Genomic DNA, 19,044 nt, shown 5'->3' with positions numbered 1-19,044 from the left:
TGAGAGAATCCCTTCCAGGACTTATTCCTCTCGCTTCCCACCTCTCCATAGATACTTTAGTTGCTTCTCCAACTCTAGTCATAGTCACTTCTCATTTAGAGACTTTCAGAATTCATTTTAATTGATTTGCTAAACAAGAGCAGCAGTTCAAAATACATGTGTAAACACCAAAGCTACGTTTAATTCTTAATCCTACACAAATTTGCGCCTCAACATATCCACGTTTCCTACATCAACCACACGGAGATACATGTATATGGGCGCTTCTCTAGCATGTTGGAGCGTGGATTTATATTTACAAGAAAGTCTAAAATAACTATGCATGATAAATAACGTTAATCGTTAGTGTGCAATCGTAGATGCATCATCAGTGCAAGTTTGGTCACAATAGGGCTTATAGTTACATAAGAAAGAGGCCAGCTTCAAGATCTTATACCCGCTCACTTATTAAGAAAATGTAGGTCAGATCCAGCATCTGATGTAAGTCTGGTAGTGTGCATCCGAAGATTCATCAGGAAGCAAGTCTGATCGACAAGTGTTTGTAGCTGCTCTGCTCCAAAAACATAAACCTGCTTTTAAAACATTTACCTGGACATTCTTTGGCTGAATATGCAGCATCTGAAACCTGTCTGGTGACAAGGAAACGCACTAGATCACGTGACTCTGATTAATATAGGGCATAGAAATACTTGAAAAAAAATCTGCTATAATTAAAAAAACTTTTACTTGGAACACCGATGTCGACGGTATTTACAAAAGCTCTCCAAACTTCGCGGAGGTGAGCTAAAAATGTGACGTTAACGTTAAATCGGAAAAAAGTATCGAAATGAAGATAGGAAACGATAATGATTTCTATTTTGAAATAGAAATAGAAATTTCTTTTTGAGAATCATCTCTAAGTTACAAATTAATGCTACTTTTGGCTTAGTATTTTAACACAGAGTCATATCAAGAAACCAGGAATGTCTAATTTTAGGTATGCAAATTTTATGCAATTCTCAATTTTTGGATATGAAGTGCACACGCGACACTCATCACATTTCAAGATATTAGTGGACAGGTTTATCTAATTACTGAGCATTAGGTGAGTGTCCTTCATACACTTCATATTTTAAAGATTGATTTATAAATGCCACCCTCTTATATTTTCCTATAGGCCTAATGTTAACTCATGTGAGGGTAACATCTTAGTATGCATCAGCTAGGGTGTGAATTTATCTCATATTATCTTTTGAAATATAAGTAACAAAAGATAACACATTTATCTTGAATTCTAAACTAATTATGAAAAAATTAATTGAAATTTATTTTTAGGAAAAAAGTGGGCCGCTAAGCGGCCTTATCAAAACTCCCCTTTAGATTTGGATGGAGGCATTATGATAGATAATTAGGATGCGAATCTAATTCGTGTGTATTTTATTGACGATTGCAAGTTTCATGAATTTGTTCAATAACTTTAATATATATATAAACTACATGTATTAAATAAAGAATACTGCTTCCTATGTTTGAGTTATATATGTACCTCAGTCTGCTTAGTGAAAAATTTGACATCAAATTTTTCTTTCCGTTGCGAAAAAGGGAATAACTCTTCCAAATTATGCATAGTAAGAAATCAATGTATTGTGATTTTGTAGTATATTGTATTGTATGTTTAAAGAATTGTCATCCTTTTTTTTTTTATTAAATTGTACCATTTATATGTATATTTACAGAGTGATTAAATTTCAGATATTTATATTATACGAGGGGTTATAAAAAAGTTCGCGAACTAATTGAATAACTTCCATAAAAGAAATAAAATTAGATTTAGGTGTTTATTATTTTTTAAAGTAGTCCTCTCCAATTTTAATGCACATCTGCCACCGTTCTGCCCATGCACGAATCACGTGATCCAGGCGGTCACGTAACATGCTCCTTAGCGCTCTGTTCACAGAAGCTAAATGATTTTTCCGAGTCTTATATTTCTTACCATGCATGTAATTTTTTAAAACATGAATTGTCCATTTATCATAAATGGCCAAATCTGGGCAATAGAATGGAATGGTAAGGATATCTTTTCCCAGAATGAGCATGGTGACCATCACAACCCGACATCTCTGTCTTGGATTCGTCGTTTTTCCATTGTGGATAAAGTATGGGTGCCTTCTTTTTATCACTTCTGATATGTTTAAAGTCTAAATTAAACGGTACTTGTGGAATTTAATGACTGTAATATTCTTAAAATACTCAACTATATTTCAAACTGTAACTTGCCGATCTTTCGTAACAAAATGCACAACTAAGGACACATCTCTTCCCCAGCTTACCTTCACTGGGCACCAGACCAAACATCATTTTTAACCATCTTCCTTCCTTCACTAAAACAATCAATCTAATTAATGATTGAACTTCTGCAAGTCTTTTGTCTTCATAAACCTTGTACAATTTATTATATGCTACTACAAAAGAATTTTCAAGATATACGTTAAACTTTATAGCCTTTCGTTCCTCGAGTGCGATTGAGTCAGCCATTTTTATTACAAGTCACCAACATATTGACGTCATTTTCACATTGTGACGTCACAAACATGTGGCAAACATTATGTAAACATCTGCTATTTATAGAACATGTTTATTACTATTTGTGTGCCAAATTTCATTCTGATCTGAATAGTGGTTTTGTAAATATAGAGATAGTTTGAGAACTTTTTGATCACCCCTCGTATACCAATTAATTACAAACTACGAACCCGCAGCTGTCTTGATTATTATTTCTATCTACAACTACCAGATCTATACAAGACCCCTGTCACAAATACACTTGTGAAATATGAAGGCCCTAGTGCTAACTGCTCAAAAGTTATGTCCACTGTTAAAGTTTTTAAAAGTGGGTCAAACTCAAAGGCCAAGGTTTAAAGGTATAAAAAATATTATAGCCATGGACAGGTCTTATCACATTGAATACATTTGTAAAGTATGAAAGTCCTACATGTAGCACCAACTGTTTAAAAGTTATTGCTAAGGTTAAAGTTGGGTAAATTCTTGCAAAATTGGGTCAAATTCCAAGGTCAAGAGGTCAAATATGTTTGTATTCAAGCCTTGTCACAAGGATCACACAGGTGGAATAAAAGAGCCATAACTCCAACCAATCAAAAGGTATGGACAATGTTAAAGTTTTTGCAAACAAACAGATAGCTAGACAGACAAACGGACGGACAGGGTATAAAATTTATCTTGGATCAATACTTTCTCTTCTCCAAAATGCTGTTTTAAGTTTCGAGCCGCTCGCTATATGTAAAACGCAACCAAAATTAGGCAAAATCTCGGAAATACGGAGGGGCATGTGTTGTTTTTGAAAATGACATATATATATTGAATTTTCTTTTATTGATAAAGGTTTTGTTTATAATATTTAATAACATTAAATTATATTTAATATATGATTTATTTAATTAAAATTGACATACATGAAATTCAGACTCTTGCGAGATATCAAGAGACTTTCAAGAGTTGCCTATCCCGTTAGAATTAATAGGACTCTGAATTTATTGAATAGATTTCGATCTAACATCCAGTCAAGTAATGTCTACAATCAGACAACAGACAACGTGAATCTACCATAACACCTGATGACTCTCTCTTCTCCTCATCACGGACCCATTAAAAACTTCCGAGTTTGCGAAAGTAAAAAATAAATAATAACAAATGCTCAATTTTTGCAATGCAATTTAGTGATTTAAAGATTCAACGTTTCCACAAAATGCTTACATAATTTTGAAAAGAGAAGACAACGGAGCTTTCAAATGTCTCTAAATGGGTGTAATAATTACAATTTACAGTTGTTTTTTTTTTTTTTGACGGAAAACGTAAATTCCATTCCTATATAGGAATGGGAGTTTTTTGGGTGATCGAAAGTTCCAAAAGTCATGAAGTAATTTTGCTCTGGTAACTTGGCAAGACGATCTGTCTCGCTTACCTCGTTACCAGATAAAAAGAGCTAAAAAAGAATTTAGAATAGAAGAAATTTGTCAGCAATGTTAACCACAGAGAGTTTTTTTTTTTTTTTTTTTTTTTTTTTTTTGCTCTATAGCCAACATACTGGAAAATTTGAAGAAATAACCGACAGAAAAGAAGAAAATTAAATGTCAAACAAAGATACTGGGTAAAATAGCTCGGGTGTCTTCTCTTTGGTTTCCAAATAAAAAAAAAATTAAAATTCGAAATTGTCAGAATGAAAAATAATTGAAACTCGGATATTAGCCAGCAGGAATGTATTCAGTCAACATTGCTTTTCCTACAATTGAAAGTAATGTTAATTAATCGGTGTTTATAACGAGTGAAAATATGCACAGAATATAAAAATGCTATTCACAATCAATAAAACATGTGCTCCCATGAATAATGCACTATTTTATAAAGATGACTGTTAATTAGTTTTATCTATGTCGCCTCTTATTGTTTTAGGGAATACATATACTTACTCTTTACAGAGACCACAAATCTCATTTGTTAGTCTTTTCTTTTCATTAACAAGAGGTTTTTTGTACATAATTAAACATGATTATTATACAACTATTTATACTGTCACTTAAATTGGACTTATTCACTACCATCTGTTTTTGTACTAACATTTTTCAAAACATTGTCATTGCAATTTTTGTATCAATGAGCACATATTGTTTAAATGTATATGTATTACATCAGGTTATTAGGTTCACTTGAGCTAATTTGGTGTTGTCAATTATCAACAAGAGTTCCATCTACAATTACGCCCTATCAGAAAATGCATTTTCTCGGCTACTAGACGACGCCTGCGCCTTTTCCAGGCAACTTTCTTTTGTTATAAATAATGCATCCAACCACAAGTATGATTATCAAAAGTAATGCTGCCGCGCATATAGCGATTATCAGAATATTGCTGGATGAAGATGATGATTGTAGTACATGTACATGTATCTCGCTTTCCCAAGTGCTGTCAGTAATCACGGACAAAGAAAGAATGTTCGAAATAGCGCCTTTGTTTCCTGCTTCATCGACGGCACGGACTGCTAAATAGTAGTTTGCATTAACTTCCGGTATCTCCAAAGAAAATACTTCCAAGCTCCCTGGATCAGAGGGTGTGGGTATGTTTTCGGTTAATGGATCAACCGTTTCTGGAGAGTTCCGTAAAGTTGAAAGGTTCTTTGACAATAAAATGTTATAAAGCAAAGCTGTTACAAAAAAATAAATAAAAATACATTACAAACATACTGATTAGATGTTTTGGAGGTGATTTAATTTCCCCCTCCAATATATGTATTGTAACAAATATTACAAAATTTGAAAGAAAAATGATGTACTTGTTAGACATGAAACACTAAAGTTTCTGTACCTTTGCCATAGATGACGTCATCTCCGACAGCATTCCAGCTTACATTAAAAGAGATGTCATTTCTGTTCATCACTTGGAGTGTTGTTATGCGCGCCGGTGATATGATGTCATTAGTAATATTCACTTGGCTATAATTATATACAGTGAATGAGCCACTGGATTCTACACGTTGAAATTCATCTACTGTTTTTGTTTCCAAATTTATGGCTGCTGAAAACGTACATGTAAGTTACATCAAATTGATATTTCTATTGGTAAGTACTGAACTGTCTGATTTCTTCTATTGAATACAACCTTTAAAGTGGTTATACCTACATGATTATGAACAACCATTTATCAAACTTCAAAGATTTACCAAAAATCCCAGCACCGCAAAGAAAATTTGAATAAAATATATGAATATAAGATGTACAGAACAAAATTAGTATTCCCCTTACTGTCTTCAGTCTGTGTTTCTCTTTTTCGTCTTTTAACTTTTGGTACAAGAATTTTTGTTTCGCCACTTTTTCCTGTTACTATGAGCTTAAGACTGTGTCTGCCGCCTACTTTTATTTGAGATGGTAACATCACGCCTGTGTAGAGTCCATCTCCTTTAATTATATCTTCACCTAAAGGAAATTATATTTCAGCAAATATCAGATTTTAGATTTAATTTTATAAACAGATATTTGTCATTTTTATTTTATTTGCATCTATGTTTAAAGAAAACGATGAGAAAATATAAGCTCTTGTATGAAAAAGGATCCCTTTCCTTCACCTGTATAGCTCCTTACTTTTGTATACTTAGGCCATTGCAGCATTACTTAAATGAAAAATTAAGAGCGCTTAAATACAGAAACAGAACAAAACCCTGTCCCCTCTCCTCTAGACGTTCACATCAAATGACCCGTAGCAACATGCTTGTCTTATACAACAAAGACGTGAATTCTGTCCATAAGTAGTAATAATTCCTATATGGTAGTTCTTTCGATGTGTGATAACAGAATTTACCAAAACTTAATCATTTTTCATATTGTTATTGCTACAATGTGAATAATGATTAATATTCTGGTGTTTTTTTGTTTTTTTTTAATTTTTACTTTTATTTTGAAAAACTTAGTGGATGTGAATGATAGTAAATTTCACGCTATTGATTTCTGCAAAACAGACACTAAGAGATTGACAGAGATGAGCCATAATTAAAATTATTGTAAAGTAAATTATGTAAAAGCGAGGGGGAAAAAAGCATTTCAAGAGATATATAATGCATTTTAAACATCTATTATGCTTCTAGAATAATGTTTATCAATGCCATTGCCATATCAGGGTTTTTCTCTCGTTTTGAATGCGTCAATGGGGTTCTTATTGAAGAACACAAATACTTACCTAGACCATTATCTAAAAGATTCACTGGTATTATTTCGCCTTCAGAATCTTCGATGTTCATTGAAACGTGAGCATCCAGCACTGGAGACGATCCTTTCATAACTAAAGCATAGAGGACAATAGGGGTAGAGGGCGAAAAATCAAACGATTCTGTAGATATCCACGCAGTCGCAGTGAATACTTCCTCCGAGGGATCTCTTGGAAATGAGTGCACTATTAATGTTAAAATCATGTCCATATCGGCGATTGAAGAAATCTGCACGGTGTAAGTACCCACCTTCAATATTCATGAAAAAGGACAAGTTTGAGAAATTTATATTCCCGAATAGATATATCGGATGTATGAATAATATGATATCTTTTTTATTTGTTTATTTATTTATTGTTGTTGTTGCTTATTACTACATAAAACAACTCATTGTATATCATACGAATCTCATCCAATACTAGTCAAATTTCTAAACATTTACATTGTTCTCAACAGAATGTATTATATTCTCATTCCAGTTTTAATCTTACATGCTTCCTGAAAGTTTATTTCCATATACATATAATCAGTATCAAATTATTCTTACTTTAGATTTGTATATTGTATGAATAATAAGCTGAAATAGTGTACAGCTTGCTTTTCTGGCGAGAGGTTGACTGCACTTATCAAAATTCGAAATGTGCAAAAAGTAAACTTTCAAACGAATATTTTTCTTTAGTTGAGAGGGATAATTTTACGAAATGAGATAAGTTAAAAGTTTGCAAAGTGAGAATCCATTTTCATCGGAAGGGGTTTATTAAGATTTATTGAGTGTTACTGACTTAATACGTGGTCAGCATATGTTTATCAGGTGTTACTCACTAAATGGTATAAATTAAGTTGAAAAGAAGTTAAACAGATAAGCATGCGCTTGTAGTTATAAATGTTTCTACTTATTATTAACATACATAACTTTAATCTACTGGAATGAATTTTCATGAAAATTGTTAATAGTCAATGACATATGCATTCTTTATAATATACTCAACACCTGAATATGGAGTATATTTCTAACATGATTTGATACGCAGAAGCATATATGTTAAATAATTTATAGAATGAGGTAAGCTATTGACAAACAAGATGATGAAACAAGGATATCAGCACTTTCACTTTAAGTCAACAAACCCGAAATTGGAAAAATTGATAATTTTCAGATAAGAAGAAAAAAACAGAAAACAACCATATCGGTTTGCAACGCTCGTGCAAAATTTCTACCGAAATGAATGATTTGTAAGAAAAAATATACCAATGAAAAAACAAACCCTTAGACATGTCTTGTCGCATTGTTACTGCTTAGTCTGGACAAGGGTTCTCCACAGCGCTACACTAAATTTTATGTATGCTCGCTGCGAGGCCTTGACGTCAAAATCCATTTTGTTTTCGTAATCAAATTTCTATACCATGCTTAAATTTTTTATGATCTCCTTATTTCTGTTTGAAAATCTAACAAACTTACACACAATAAAGTCAAAATAAAAACGAAAAAAATATATAAATAATTTGATTTATTTTCGGTCTTACTATGGATCCACGGGAGTTATAACGTAGGTGTTACCTATTTTAAAATATCTGATTTAGTGATTGCGCCGGGTATCCATTACCATTGATACCATTGATACCAATGATTTGCTTTTATTGATTCTTAGTGTTTGTCAAACGTTCATATTCCAATTTTCAACAAAAGGGTTCATTAGAAAGAAGAATAACCACAATGCGTCAATAATTTCAGAATAGCCCTCTTACAGACAAAAAGACAAGTGGAGGCGACATGCATCTAACCAATGTTTTAGTAAACTAAACTGTAAAAAGTTGAGATGGAATGCAATGAATATTATCAGAAATGTACCTCTGCTAGACCACTAATTTGTATACGGCATGAATCTGTACATGTATCAGATGTCCAAGTCCTATTTCCGGGTCCTATGAGTGAAGCTGAAATATAGCTCACATCAGGGCCTTGCAACAATAAAACTGTATCGAGTCCTAATGTGGAGTCAACATAAACAACGGTACTGTAGTTCTGACCTTTTAGAACACTTAAGCTTTTGCTCTCTATCTGTAAGAGAAAATATCGAAGTCAGTATTTAACACTTTAATCTTAATCCATAACCAGAAGACAGTGGTTAACTAGTAAACAGAAAACGTTACACGGAGTCTTGCAATATGCTTATGCTTTTGATTTACATGTATTTAGGACTTTTCTACGTTGCAGAGTATCGGGGTTACTGTTATGCATCACCAAAATTCAAGTCTTGACATTTTAGCCTTGATGTTTATTCAAGAGAGGTCTTAAATTCAACCAGCATCCAAAACAAAGCTACTTAAACTTGCTAACTTCATTACATCACAATTGTCTCTATATATATATATATATATATATATATATATATATATATATATATATATATATATATATATATATATATATATATATATATATATATATATATATATATATATATATAGGTACATTTATTATATTTTCAACAGTGAAATCAGTGAAATACTGTGATTTATTTATGTAGTAAAAGTGGTATTCTGTCACAGTGTGAAAGGATACCAGAGTGATATTCAGTGAGAGTGTGAATTGATATCAAAGTAAGTAAATATAATTTCTGGTCTGTCACAAGATAGAGATAGTAACTAAACCATCTTGATAGAGTCTAAGAAAAGCCAATTTCTTCCAAAATACGTTGCTAAAACTAATGTAACAGTTATCAATCTCACAATTGCTTAGCTATGACGTCACATCCTATGACACTGTTATTAGAAAGACAGAGGCAAACGCAGGCGAGTTAAGGCTAGGTAAGGGCAGTTCTATGCAAATAAACTAATTAAAATGCCTAAGGACTATATCTATTATACAGAGAAAGTTAAAACGTATTGTCTAATTCATACTTGGTACCCACGACATGAGGTAGCCAGTACACATTATGACGTCATTTTATGACGTCATTGTTTTTTTACTACACAAGATTATAATAGTCATCAACAAAAATGCTTCGGCGCAAGGGCATGCTCTATTTTATTTAACTGAAACAAGGTATATTTAGAAGCAAAATATTCCAAAGATTGCTGGTGTTGCTGCACAAATATCAACAGCTCATTTGTATACTTTCTATTTGTAAAGTTTTAAGTTGAATCAGGGTAAAAATGTACAGTCCGGTAAAAGCTTCCTCAATTTCCGATCAAATGAGAAAATGCCTAGGATTTTTGCAGTAGTTTTATTAATCTATAGAATATTCTTCTTAGCATTATACAATTTTTATGTGAAATTAAATAGGGTAATCCCTTGCGCCGAAGCTGTTTTGTTGTTGTGTTTTATTACCTCCAGTAGGTAAGAACAAGGACGTCATAATATGACGTCATAATGTGTACTGGCTATAACATATCGTAGGTACTAAGTATGCATAAGAATATAAATCAAAACTTTCTCTGAATAATAAATATACCTCTTATGCGTTTGTATTAGCTCATTTGCTTAAAAACGCCTATACCTAGCTTTAACTAACATGCGAAGGGAAGAAAAAATGTAATAAACAGAAAATTCCTCTATATCTCTCTTTAACTATTCTCCACATTTTCATTACACATAAAATCTGTAAGCATCACAATGGTCATGTCAGTAATCTATACCTTAGACCTGCATGGATCCCCCCCCCCCCCCGAATAAAAAACCCAGTAGTTGTAATCGTCTTACCAGCTTCCACATACAACCAATGTATGTTGTAAGTATAAAAGAGGTTTTCTCTCGTACCAATGTAGTGAAGAAGAAGACTTCATGTTAAAAGGTACTCAAGTTATTGTCTCACACAAAGCTAATGACGGACGGAGCGATATAAAGATGGTGATAACTAAGGGAAACTCACATCTTGTGCGGGAGGTGGGCCCTGTAAAATTATGTTTATACTTACCTGGTACATTTTATTATCGTCATCAGAAGCACATTCAGCAATCTTAATGAAACTATCAATAAGAGCTGTGGAATTATTTTTTCCGGAATAAAAATGACTTGAGCCTCCACTCTCCTTGGCTAGATTTTCCATATCTTTGTCTGCCTCTTTACCTATGGCAACCGTCGTGACAGAAACGTGCTCGGCTAAAATTTCATTTTTGACATCTTTGATTCCTGGTGTATTAGTATTTTCTCCATCCGACACTAGAATTATCTCGTTTCCTTCTATACTTTCACCGCTTGTTTTAAGAACCTGATTTAAAAAAAAAAAACGGAAGCTACTCAAAATACACCAAAGTATATCTTAACTTCTTAGTACTGTAATAACATAAAAGCTTTTCCGGTTATTGAATTAATAGTATGGATTAATTCAAAAAATCATTCAAGACAATCAGTTTTTTTTTAAAGTTTATTATATCATACAAACCATTCTTCTTCGGATGTAAACAGACTCATAGTCTGATAAGAGGCCTTGTTATCACTTCCTTGTACATTCTTAAATAGTTAACACTTATGCATAACAAATTTTATTCAGTGTCATTGTCATTCAGTCAGAGAGTTGTCAAAATTTGATAAACTTTAAACAGAAACTAATAGGAACATTTCAGAATATATGTATTGATGGCGTTTATTTCAAAGATAAAATATTAATTCTTTGGCAAAACTTATGGCTTTTATACCTCTATTCCTTTCCTTAGACCAGTCCCAATAGATGTGCTTCCACCTGCTCCAATACGATCTAACAATTTTACCAAACTTTTTCGCACCTCATCTGACGTCACAAGCTTGAGCGAGGAGACAATACGTGCAGTAGTATCAAAAGCCACCACTCCTACTGAACTACCATTCGTTAACCAATTTGTGATAAAAATGGATGATACCTCTTTCAACTCCTTCATTTTCTGCAAAGTCAAAGTTTTTTTCACTTCTCTTTGACTTTTTTTTTTTTGCATTTGAAATATTTTGCAAAACGTACAAAGCAATATTGCGTTTCCTAAGCGTACATTTAAGTACACAAATGTACTGGTATTTCATGAAATATCATTACGTGTCGTAAATTTTTTTGTGTTTTTTTTTTCTATCTTTTACAAATTAAATATAAAAGCATTCGTACTTCAAATCAAAACTTCAAACTTCAGAAGCACAAAGTATACAATAGCCAGATATGATTTTTAAATCTTTACAGTATTTAAAATCTTTTTTAAATTCTAGTGGAAGCTTAATTAAGATGGACTACCTAGATCACTGTAATTGTCCTCTGCTTACTCTTAAAGTTTTCCAAAATCAGCTATTTAATTATATAATTCAGATTTGATACATCCTTGATTTAATACATGTAAAAATTAAGATGCCTCTTTAAGTTTTGCAAAATGTACCGGGTAGCACAATCGCTCATTTTTCAGACATTCATTTTTGCAAATAAAGCTTTGGGTAGCAGGAACGGAAAGGGAATATCATAAATTACAAAATTTTAACATTTAGCAAATTTTTCAAACTTTTACAAATTCTAGAACATTTATTTTGAGTATTATTAGTTGATATTTTCATGTGTCTGCATTGAAAATGGAAGAACTCTGACTATAGTGGAATAAACGCATTGGCCATGGGTACAGCCGAGGACTAGACCTGCCTAGATGCCACAGCAGCTTTCAGACTATAGAGAAATTCATTTTCTTAAAGGCCATGCTTGTAAATGTATATTTTTTGTCTGCCGCAGGATTGGTAGATGAATCTTTCAACGCTGATATCAGTAGTCTTTCATACATCATTGTAGTGCGAACAAAAAAGTGTAAAGAACCGGCTTCAGTTGATCAGGTGAAGAAAACTTCATCAAGGCCAAGTTTGATGAAAGATTGATCTCCCTTCCAAAGATCCAGTGTTAATTGGGATATATCTTTGTTTATTTTACACACCTCTTTAGATATTGGGTGTTTTTCAAGCCAATACCAACAAAAGCAACTGATACGGATTGTCTTTAGATTGTTGTACCACGCTAAGCAGAAATATATATTTATGCCTTTTATAAATCTAATGTAATAAATAAGTAGTTAAAGTTTATTGTTGAATTATCCGTTAAGGCACTTAGGTTGATTGGTATTTGTTTTTCTACCCTATAGAACTGAATTCAATAAAATTCAGTCAGAAAGCCTGTAGGTATAATCACTCAATACTCTTCGAAACATATCTTTATATAAAAGATCATCTTCCGATTATTTCTCACATTCTTTATTGACTTAGGGAGTATATAGGATGTCATTTTGATGACTATGGACTATAAGGGCTAATTAACTAACAACTAAACTATATGACAAACAATTTGACCTCAGCTTTTCCATCGTCAATTTTCCTTATTTTTGTAGTAATATCCCGCCTATGGTGTTAATGTCTCCCAACTTATTCGATACCCAAGAGCATGCTCCCAGTGCGGTTAATTTTTAAAAGGAGACAGGCTACTGACATACAATTTGATGTTACAGTTAATTCAACAACCTGGTTTAAAGTCAGGATTTCGTAAACTCTGCGGTTGTTACAATGACCTTGTTAGGAAATATTACCTATCGTTGGTTCGTGTTTTGACTGACATATCTAATACTTAATGTTAAGCCTTTGATTTTACACTAAATTTAACTACAGAATATTCCATTTACCTGATCGATACATATGGCTCACGGCGGGTGTGACCGGTCAACAGGGGATGTTTACTACTCCTAGGCACCTTATCCCACCTCTAGATTTCCCAGGGGTCCGTTTTTAATACCTGTTTACAAATTTGCATTGTTTAAATTTTTTTTAAATCGATCACTGTTCCTTATCTTTACCCTTTTCATTTAACATAATACCTAATATTACAGTATTTTTCTATTGCCGATCAAACAATCCAAAAACATTTTCAATGCAGGAAAATTTGAGAAATGGACTGAATTTAAACTTACTGCACCGGTCATACTTCCGGACTTGTCTAAGACCAAGACAAAATTTTGACCCGACCTCTGTTTCACAATTCGAAATGTTGGTGTTGTGTTTTGTGATGGAGCACCTGGTGTTGTATCTACAAACACAAACAAAATTAATGAACTTTTCCAAAATGTGTTCTACACGTATATACAGTTTTAAAAGTTTTAGAGACATAATTGTGATATTATTGAAGTTGAATATTATCGTTATTCCAAAGTTTCATTTCAGATATGTTATTAAATAAAGTTTGCATGTATTTCGTATCTGAGATATCAGTTACATGTACGTATTACCAGGAAACATGAAAACATGTATTAAATATAATATGAATTGTTTCTTACATTATAAGCTCTTTAAAAAAAATATTGTTATTAATTATAAAACTTCCAGATTATAAAGTAAATGTTAATAAATAGACAACATTCTAGAACAATGCCAGTTGCAAGCACACGCATTATCTGATTATTAGCTTAAACGTTAACCTCTTCATCCAATTTTAGAAAAGGACAAGGAGGTTCACGAGCCCCTCTTATCCAGTTTACATAAGTAAAATATGTTCGTACCTCCTTAGTAGTTTGGGCCAACTTTAAAATAATGTTCTTTGCCCTCTCCCGACTCAGGATGAAAAAATTAGGTCGTAGATAGGAGGAATTTTTTTTCCCCAGAAAAATATCGATATTAATGCTCAATTTTCAAATAAAAATTCTTTAATGCATGAAAAAATAATTGTTTCCTGGAGGTTAAAAAAAGTTTTGAGTCGGGCCATTTTCAGCCAGTCGGTTGGGAGAAGGCAACCAAACATTTTTTTTAAGATGGACTTGATGATAATTTAAAAGAAAAAAAGAGCTTCTGTTCATTCATTTTCCTATGGTTAGAAAGTAAGTATAAATTATAAATATGTACAGAAGTAGAAACCTTTAAAATCAGAATGAAGTCTCATTATTTCCCAGGCACTTTTTCCTTGACATATTTTGTTCTGCGGTGTTTCAGCTTCTTCGTTGTGTGGAACAGTGCTATTTTCTTCATCACAAAACTCCTCCACCTTTTGAAATATTGCAATGAATCTGCGATTATTAGTTTTAAAAATAATAAAAATCGTTTTATCTTTCATTCTGAAATGTTTTTAGAGAGTTTTCCAATTTGTTTAGCATAGAACGTCAGTACCTCGTGATTACCAAGATGTAGCACTAGAAATTCATCAATCTCAGATCCAAATTATGCAAAATATGTATAGCACAATCTTTTAAATTCCTCTTAATATATGCAAAATCAGCAAAAATGTCATATTTAACGTTTGTATGTCCATTATATGAAAGTACGAAAGATTTCGTTTGGGTATAAAGCTTTCTATAGATATGTTCGACACCACTAGACCTATATCATATAAAAAAAAATCTACATACGTTTTAAATGTGACCAGATGTAATATACTAAAGAGATTTGTTTTGCATCGTTCTCTTTTTTGTCAAAATTATAAACACTTACACTGGATATTTCTATGTTCCCCATTATTGATCCATTAACAGTGTTTCCAGTCTCGTCTCCACAAAATTTACAGTTCTTTTCAGGTAGACCATTTTCATCCACAGAGCACTTCATATTACTCCCACAATAATTCAGTTCACTTTTACCTTTTGTATTTTTAACGCAGCTGTAAGGGAAATTTAAGTACTTGAGACATAAAATCGAGTACATATATTTTCATTGCAAAATCTTAGAATAAGATAATAAAACAGAGGAATCCAAAAGAAAACAAAGGCACCTGAATTAAAATGACGTACATTATGATAGGATTTATCGTTTTGAAGTATAAATACGAATGTGAGTTCATTATTTTTTTGTACAGAACCATCAAGTGACTATTGGAAGTATATTTCTACATATTTGGTTTGTAGGTTCCTCCAGATGAATAAAACCAGGTATTTGTATTTGATCCCTGGACTGGAGACTCTGTATCACCATGTTCGTCGAATAAACCCCATCTAAAATGGCCCCAATGGTGAACGAATAACCTGTCTATAATGTGGAAAGGTAGTTAATTAAGGAAACCGTTAAAGTCATCAAAAGTGGAAGCTTTAATTTCCAACCTTTTGCAAGAATCTCACATGTATTCAATGTTTATGTTGCTTAAAGATACATATATATTGTATGCTTTACAACATTCATATACCTGCATTTCCAACAGCGGGGAGATATTCCAGCGTATACGGTTCTAAATGTATGTGTCTCCCAGGCTTTCCACATCCGGTCATGCCAGAGACATAGGGCTTATTATTCGCGAGTGGGTTGGCTTTATCAACAATTACGTGGGCAGAATCGATTTGGGGTCCGTTTATATAACCATCGGTGTCTATCGGCAATGACTTTGGTACTACTATTGTGATATCTTTAAAGAATACATGATGTTTTGTTGCTCTATACAGTCGAGCAGAAGCGGCCGTAAACAGGTCCTGGAAGAAACAAATATATTTTTTATTCACTGAACTATTTCCAAATATGAATCTTTAAACTTTTAACATTTGGATTTCAGATGATTTAAAATATGGAAATAATTGCAAGTACTTTAAAAAAAATCTATCTAAAGATTTTGAGAAATGACCTGAACTTAAAATAACTGATGATAATAATATTGTGACCTTCATTACGCCAAAGCCTTCGAAAATGCAATGAGAAACAAAAAAGTTATTACAAGGATTTGAATGTAATGCGGAAAGAATGCTAACTGACAAAAAATACTTGCTGCCAGTATCTTTTTACCATATGAAATAGAAAACATAGTAACGCTTTGGGCGATCAATAGCTAAAGGATTACATTGACCGCATTCAATCTTCTCTTTAAAATTCTTTATGGGTGGTTATTTAAGGTCAAGAAATGCGATAGCCTGTTTTGTCAAAAACATGGAATACTATCTGTTGAGTGTGGTATTTCAGACAAGGAAACAATTTTAAACCTGCCATTTCAAAGCTTCTAGGGTTTTTTCCATTATGTTCAGCATAGTACATGTATTCATTTTATTGGATGATAGAATATATAAAATATCAATCGGGCAGTCCCAGTGTATAAAAACTCTCAAAGATCCAATCTTCTTACATCAACATGTAGTTGAATGTATAGAGTCCCTCAGCATATTTAGTATGTTTATAGAAGCATTGAAATTGGGGAAAATGCTTTTTTAAAACATGCGCTTGCGTAATACGAAGAAGACAGCTAGTTACGAGGGTTGTTCGGAAAGTTTGTGGAATATGCCAATCTTCGTTATACTATCTTCAAGGAATTTAAAATGAGCACATTATCATATGTAAAAATATTTATTTTGTTTAAGTGTGAACTTTCATCCATCTGATTTAACAGAATTCATGTTATTTAATTTTAAAATCAATACGTTTTGTAACCAAGGAGCAAACTCAACTACACTGTAACGTCAAAAACATACCAACATGAGGTTCTCAAAAATACTATCACTATGCATTTCACACAGTATTGCCAATACCAGTGCACTCATTAAAAAAGTTTCATTATCACTTGAAATCCATTTGCTAACAATTGATCCATTAGCATTATTTTGTATGTCAATGCTATATTTTATTCACTGCATAAGTTTGCTTTCACAAGATCAGCATCTGTGAAGCGCCAAAGTCTTATCATGACGTTACTAACTTTTCAATGTTTTTGATAATATTTTTACAGATAATCTGTTTTTTCACAGATCACCATCGTCTAAGCAGAGTAGTCTATCATTCAAATACCGCGTGTACTATGTACACACAAATGCATGGCTCGATTTTAACATGTTTACTATTTTCTCCGGCATTTTCAGAGTTTTTTTCTGGAGTTTTCCAGAGTACAACACAAAATTGTATGATTAACTGCTGCTCCGTGTCGTTCATCTTTTTGGCTTTTTCAATGAGATTACCTATCTTCTGAAACAGATTTCCTTTCAACGAAGCAAAATATTAAGTCATAATTTGGAAACAGAAACGACGAAACAGTTCTTAATTTGAGCGTATAGAATTTTTTCCGTTTTTGTGAAATTTTACAGAAGGTATGACTTCAAACATTATTTAGTGTCTTGATTGTAAATTACAAAATTTTGACCTGTTCCGCGATCCGATTTATGCATTTTTTAAAGTCTAAATAAGTTTGAAATAAACCACGATATTTTAAAAACTTTTGATACACGTCATTTGAATTTACTCTTGAAATAATTCTTCCAAATTTGGATATAATATGACGTTCAGTAAAAAAGTTATGAGGGTAGTCCACGAACTTTACGAACAACCCTCGTAGATATATGTTATATTACTTTTTTTAGTTTCATAATATTTTATTTTATATTGAACTCTATTTACGTTCTCCACGAAACAGTTTTCGAGGATTATGATAACGCGGCTCGGTTTACAGGAAAGCTTACATTGATTCCACAAAATGTTGCATGGTTCACAATAAATATAAAGGAAACAAAGTTTGAAACAAATTAGCTCTTCGTGTATCATTATCTCTATATTTTTTTTTTCGAGGGAGATTATTTCTGGGCCCTCTTGTCACTGACTTATATTTGGAGCAATTAACATGAATATAATATCTCACCTTTAATCTTTGTATTTGGATTTCAGATGAGTCCAGCTTACTGGACACTGCTACAGTAATTCCCTTATAACCATTTCCATCTATCTCAATTCTATTAGTCTGGCAAACAGCATTAACATATCCAACAATGCAAAAACATTTCAAATAGTAATAGAGAACTTTCATTTTTGGTTTATTGCATAAACCATCTAACTAATAGAACAATCTTCCCGGGATTTTTCATGTGTGCATGCTCCAATAACTGTAAATGTGATATTCTGATAATGCAACAGCAAAGCTATGACACGATATTAAACCTGATCGGGTGGTTTTAAAATTGCATGACGTTCAAGGCACGGAAATTTAGTATCAGGAAGTGTTTATCATTAACTCACCTGAGCCAAATGCTAAAGTGATCTTTTCTCTGATTGTGTCCCCTTATCTGTTGGCATGTAAGTCGTTTTCGCCCGCGTGGCGCAGCGGTTAGAGCTTCTGCTCTAGAGTCGCGATGAAAGGAGTTGATCCTTACATCGCGTGTTCGAATCCCCCTGTGGGACGTGGAGACCGGTCCTTCGGATTAGACCGTATAAACCGAGGTCCCGTGTCACAGTAGGTGCTGGCACGAAAAAGATCCCTCAATGCTCAATGGCCGTAAGTGCCGAGTATAGGACAAAATTTGCAGCTCTCCACCGGTAAGTGGTGGCGTCTCCATATGAGTGAAAAATTCTCGAGAGGGACGTTAAACAACATACAAACAAAAAAACAAGTAAGTCGTTGTCACATTTTTTTTTTCACATTTTCATTTTCCTCTTCAAATC

General features: G+C 32.9%; 1 protein-coding gene across 2 annotated transcripts in view; it reads right to left on the bottom strand.

The window, feature by feature from the left end:
* The window catches only part of LOC133195717 (calcium-activated chloride channel regulator 1-like), a 66,691-nt gene extending 48,255 nt beyond the window's left edge, over positions 1 to 18,436 (bottom strand). Inside the window, exons 1-12 of one of the 2 annotated variants that reach the window (XM_061331646.1) lie at positions 18,248 to 18,436; positions 15,830 to 16,109; positions 15,540 to 15,675; positions 15,145 to 15,310; positions 14,575 to 14,701; positions 13,638 to 13,753; positions 11,385 to 11,606; positions 10,664 to 10,957; positions 8,596 to 8,805; positions 6,719 to 6,995; positions 5,791 to 5,961; positions 5,354 to 5,563 (exon numbers count right to left, since the gene is read on the bottom strand). In XM_061331646.1, coding sequence (XP_061187630.1) covers positions 5,354 to 5,563; positions 5,791 to 5,961; positions 6,719 to 6,995; positions 8,596 to 8,805; positions 10,664 to 10,957; positions 11,385 to 11,606; positions 13,638 to 13,753; positions 14,575 to 14,701; positions 15,145 to 15,310; positions 15,540 to 15,675; positions 15,830 to 16,109; positions 18,248 to 18,412 — 2,374 coding nt within the window. In that variant the 5' untranslated portion in view covers positions 18,413 to 18,436. The remainder of the gene's footprint in view (positions 1 to 5,353; positions 5,564 to 5,790; positions 5,962 to 6,718; positions 6,996 to 8,595; positions 8,806 to 10,663; positions 10,958 to 11,384; positions 11,607 to 13,637; positions 13,754 to 14,574; positions 14,702 to 15,144; positions 15,311 to 15,539; positions 15,676 to 15,829; positions 16,110 to 18,247) is intronic. The other variant, XM_061331645.1, reaches the window with a different exon arrangement.
* Positions 18,437 to 19,044: the final 608 nt, after the last annotated feature.

Source organism: Saccostrea echinata, unplaced genomic scaffold (genome assembly GCF_033153115.1).
Source record: "Saccostrea echinata isolate AGI-Se365-2 ecotype Australia unplaced genomic scaffold, CSIRO_AGI_Sech_v1 ptg000029l, whole genome shotgun sequence".
NCBI lineage: Eukaryota > Metazoa > Mollusca > Bivalvia > Ostreida > Ostreidae > Saccostrea > Saccostrea echinata.
Note: the sequence above shows the minus strand (reverse complement) of the source record. Positions and strands in the feature narration are given on the sequence as shown.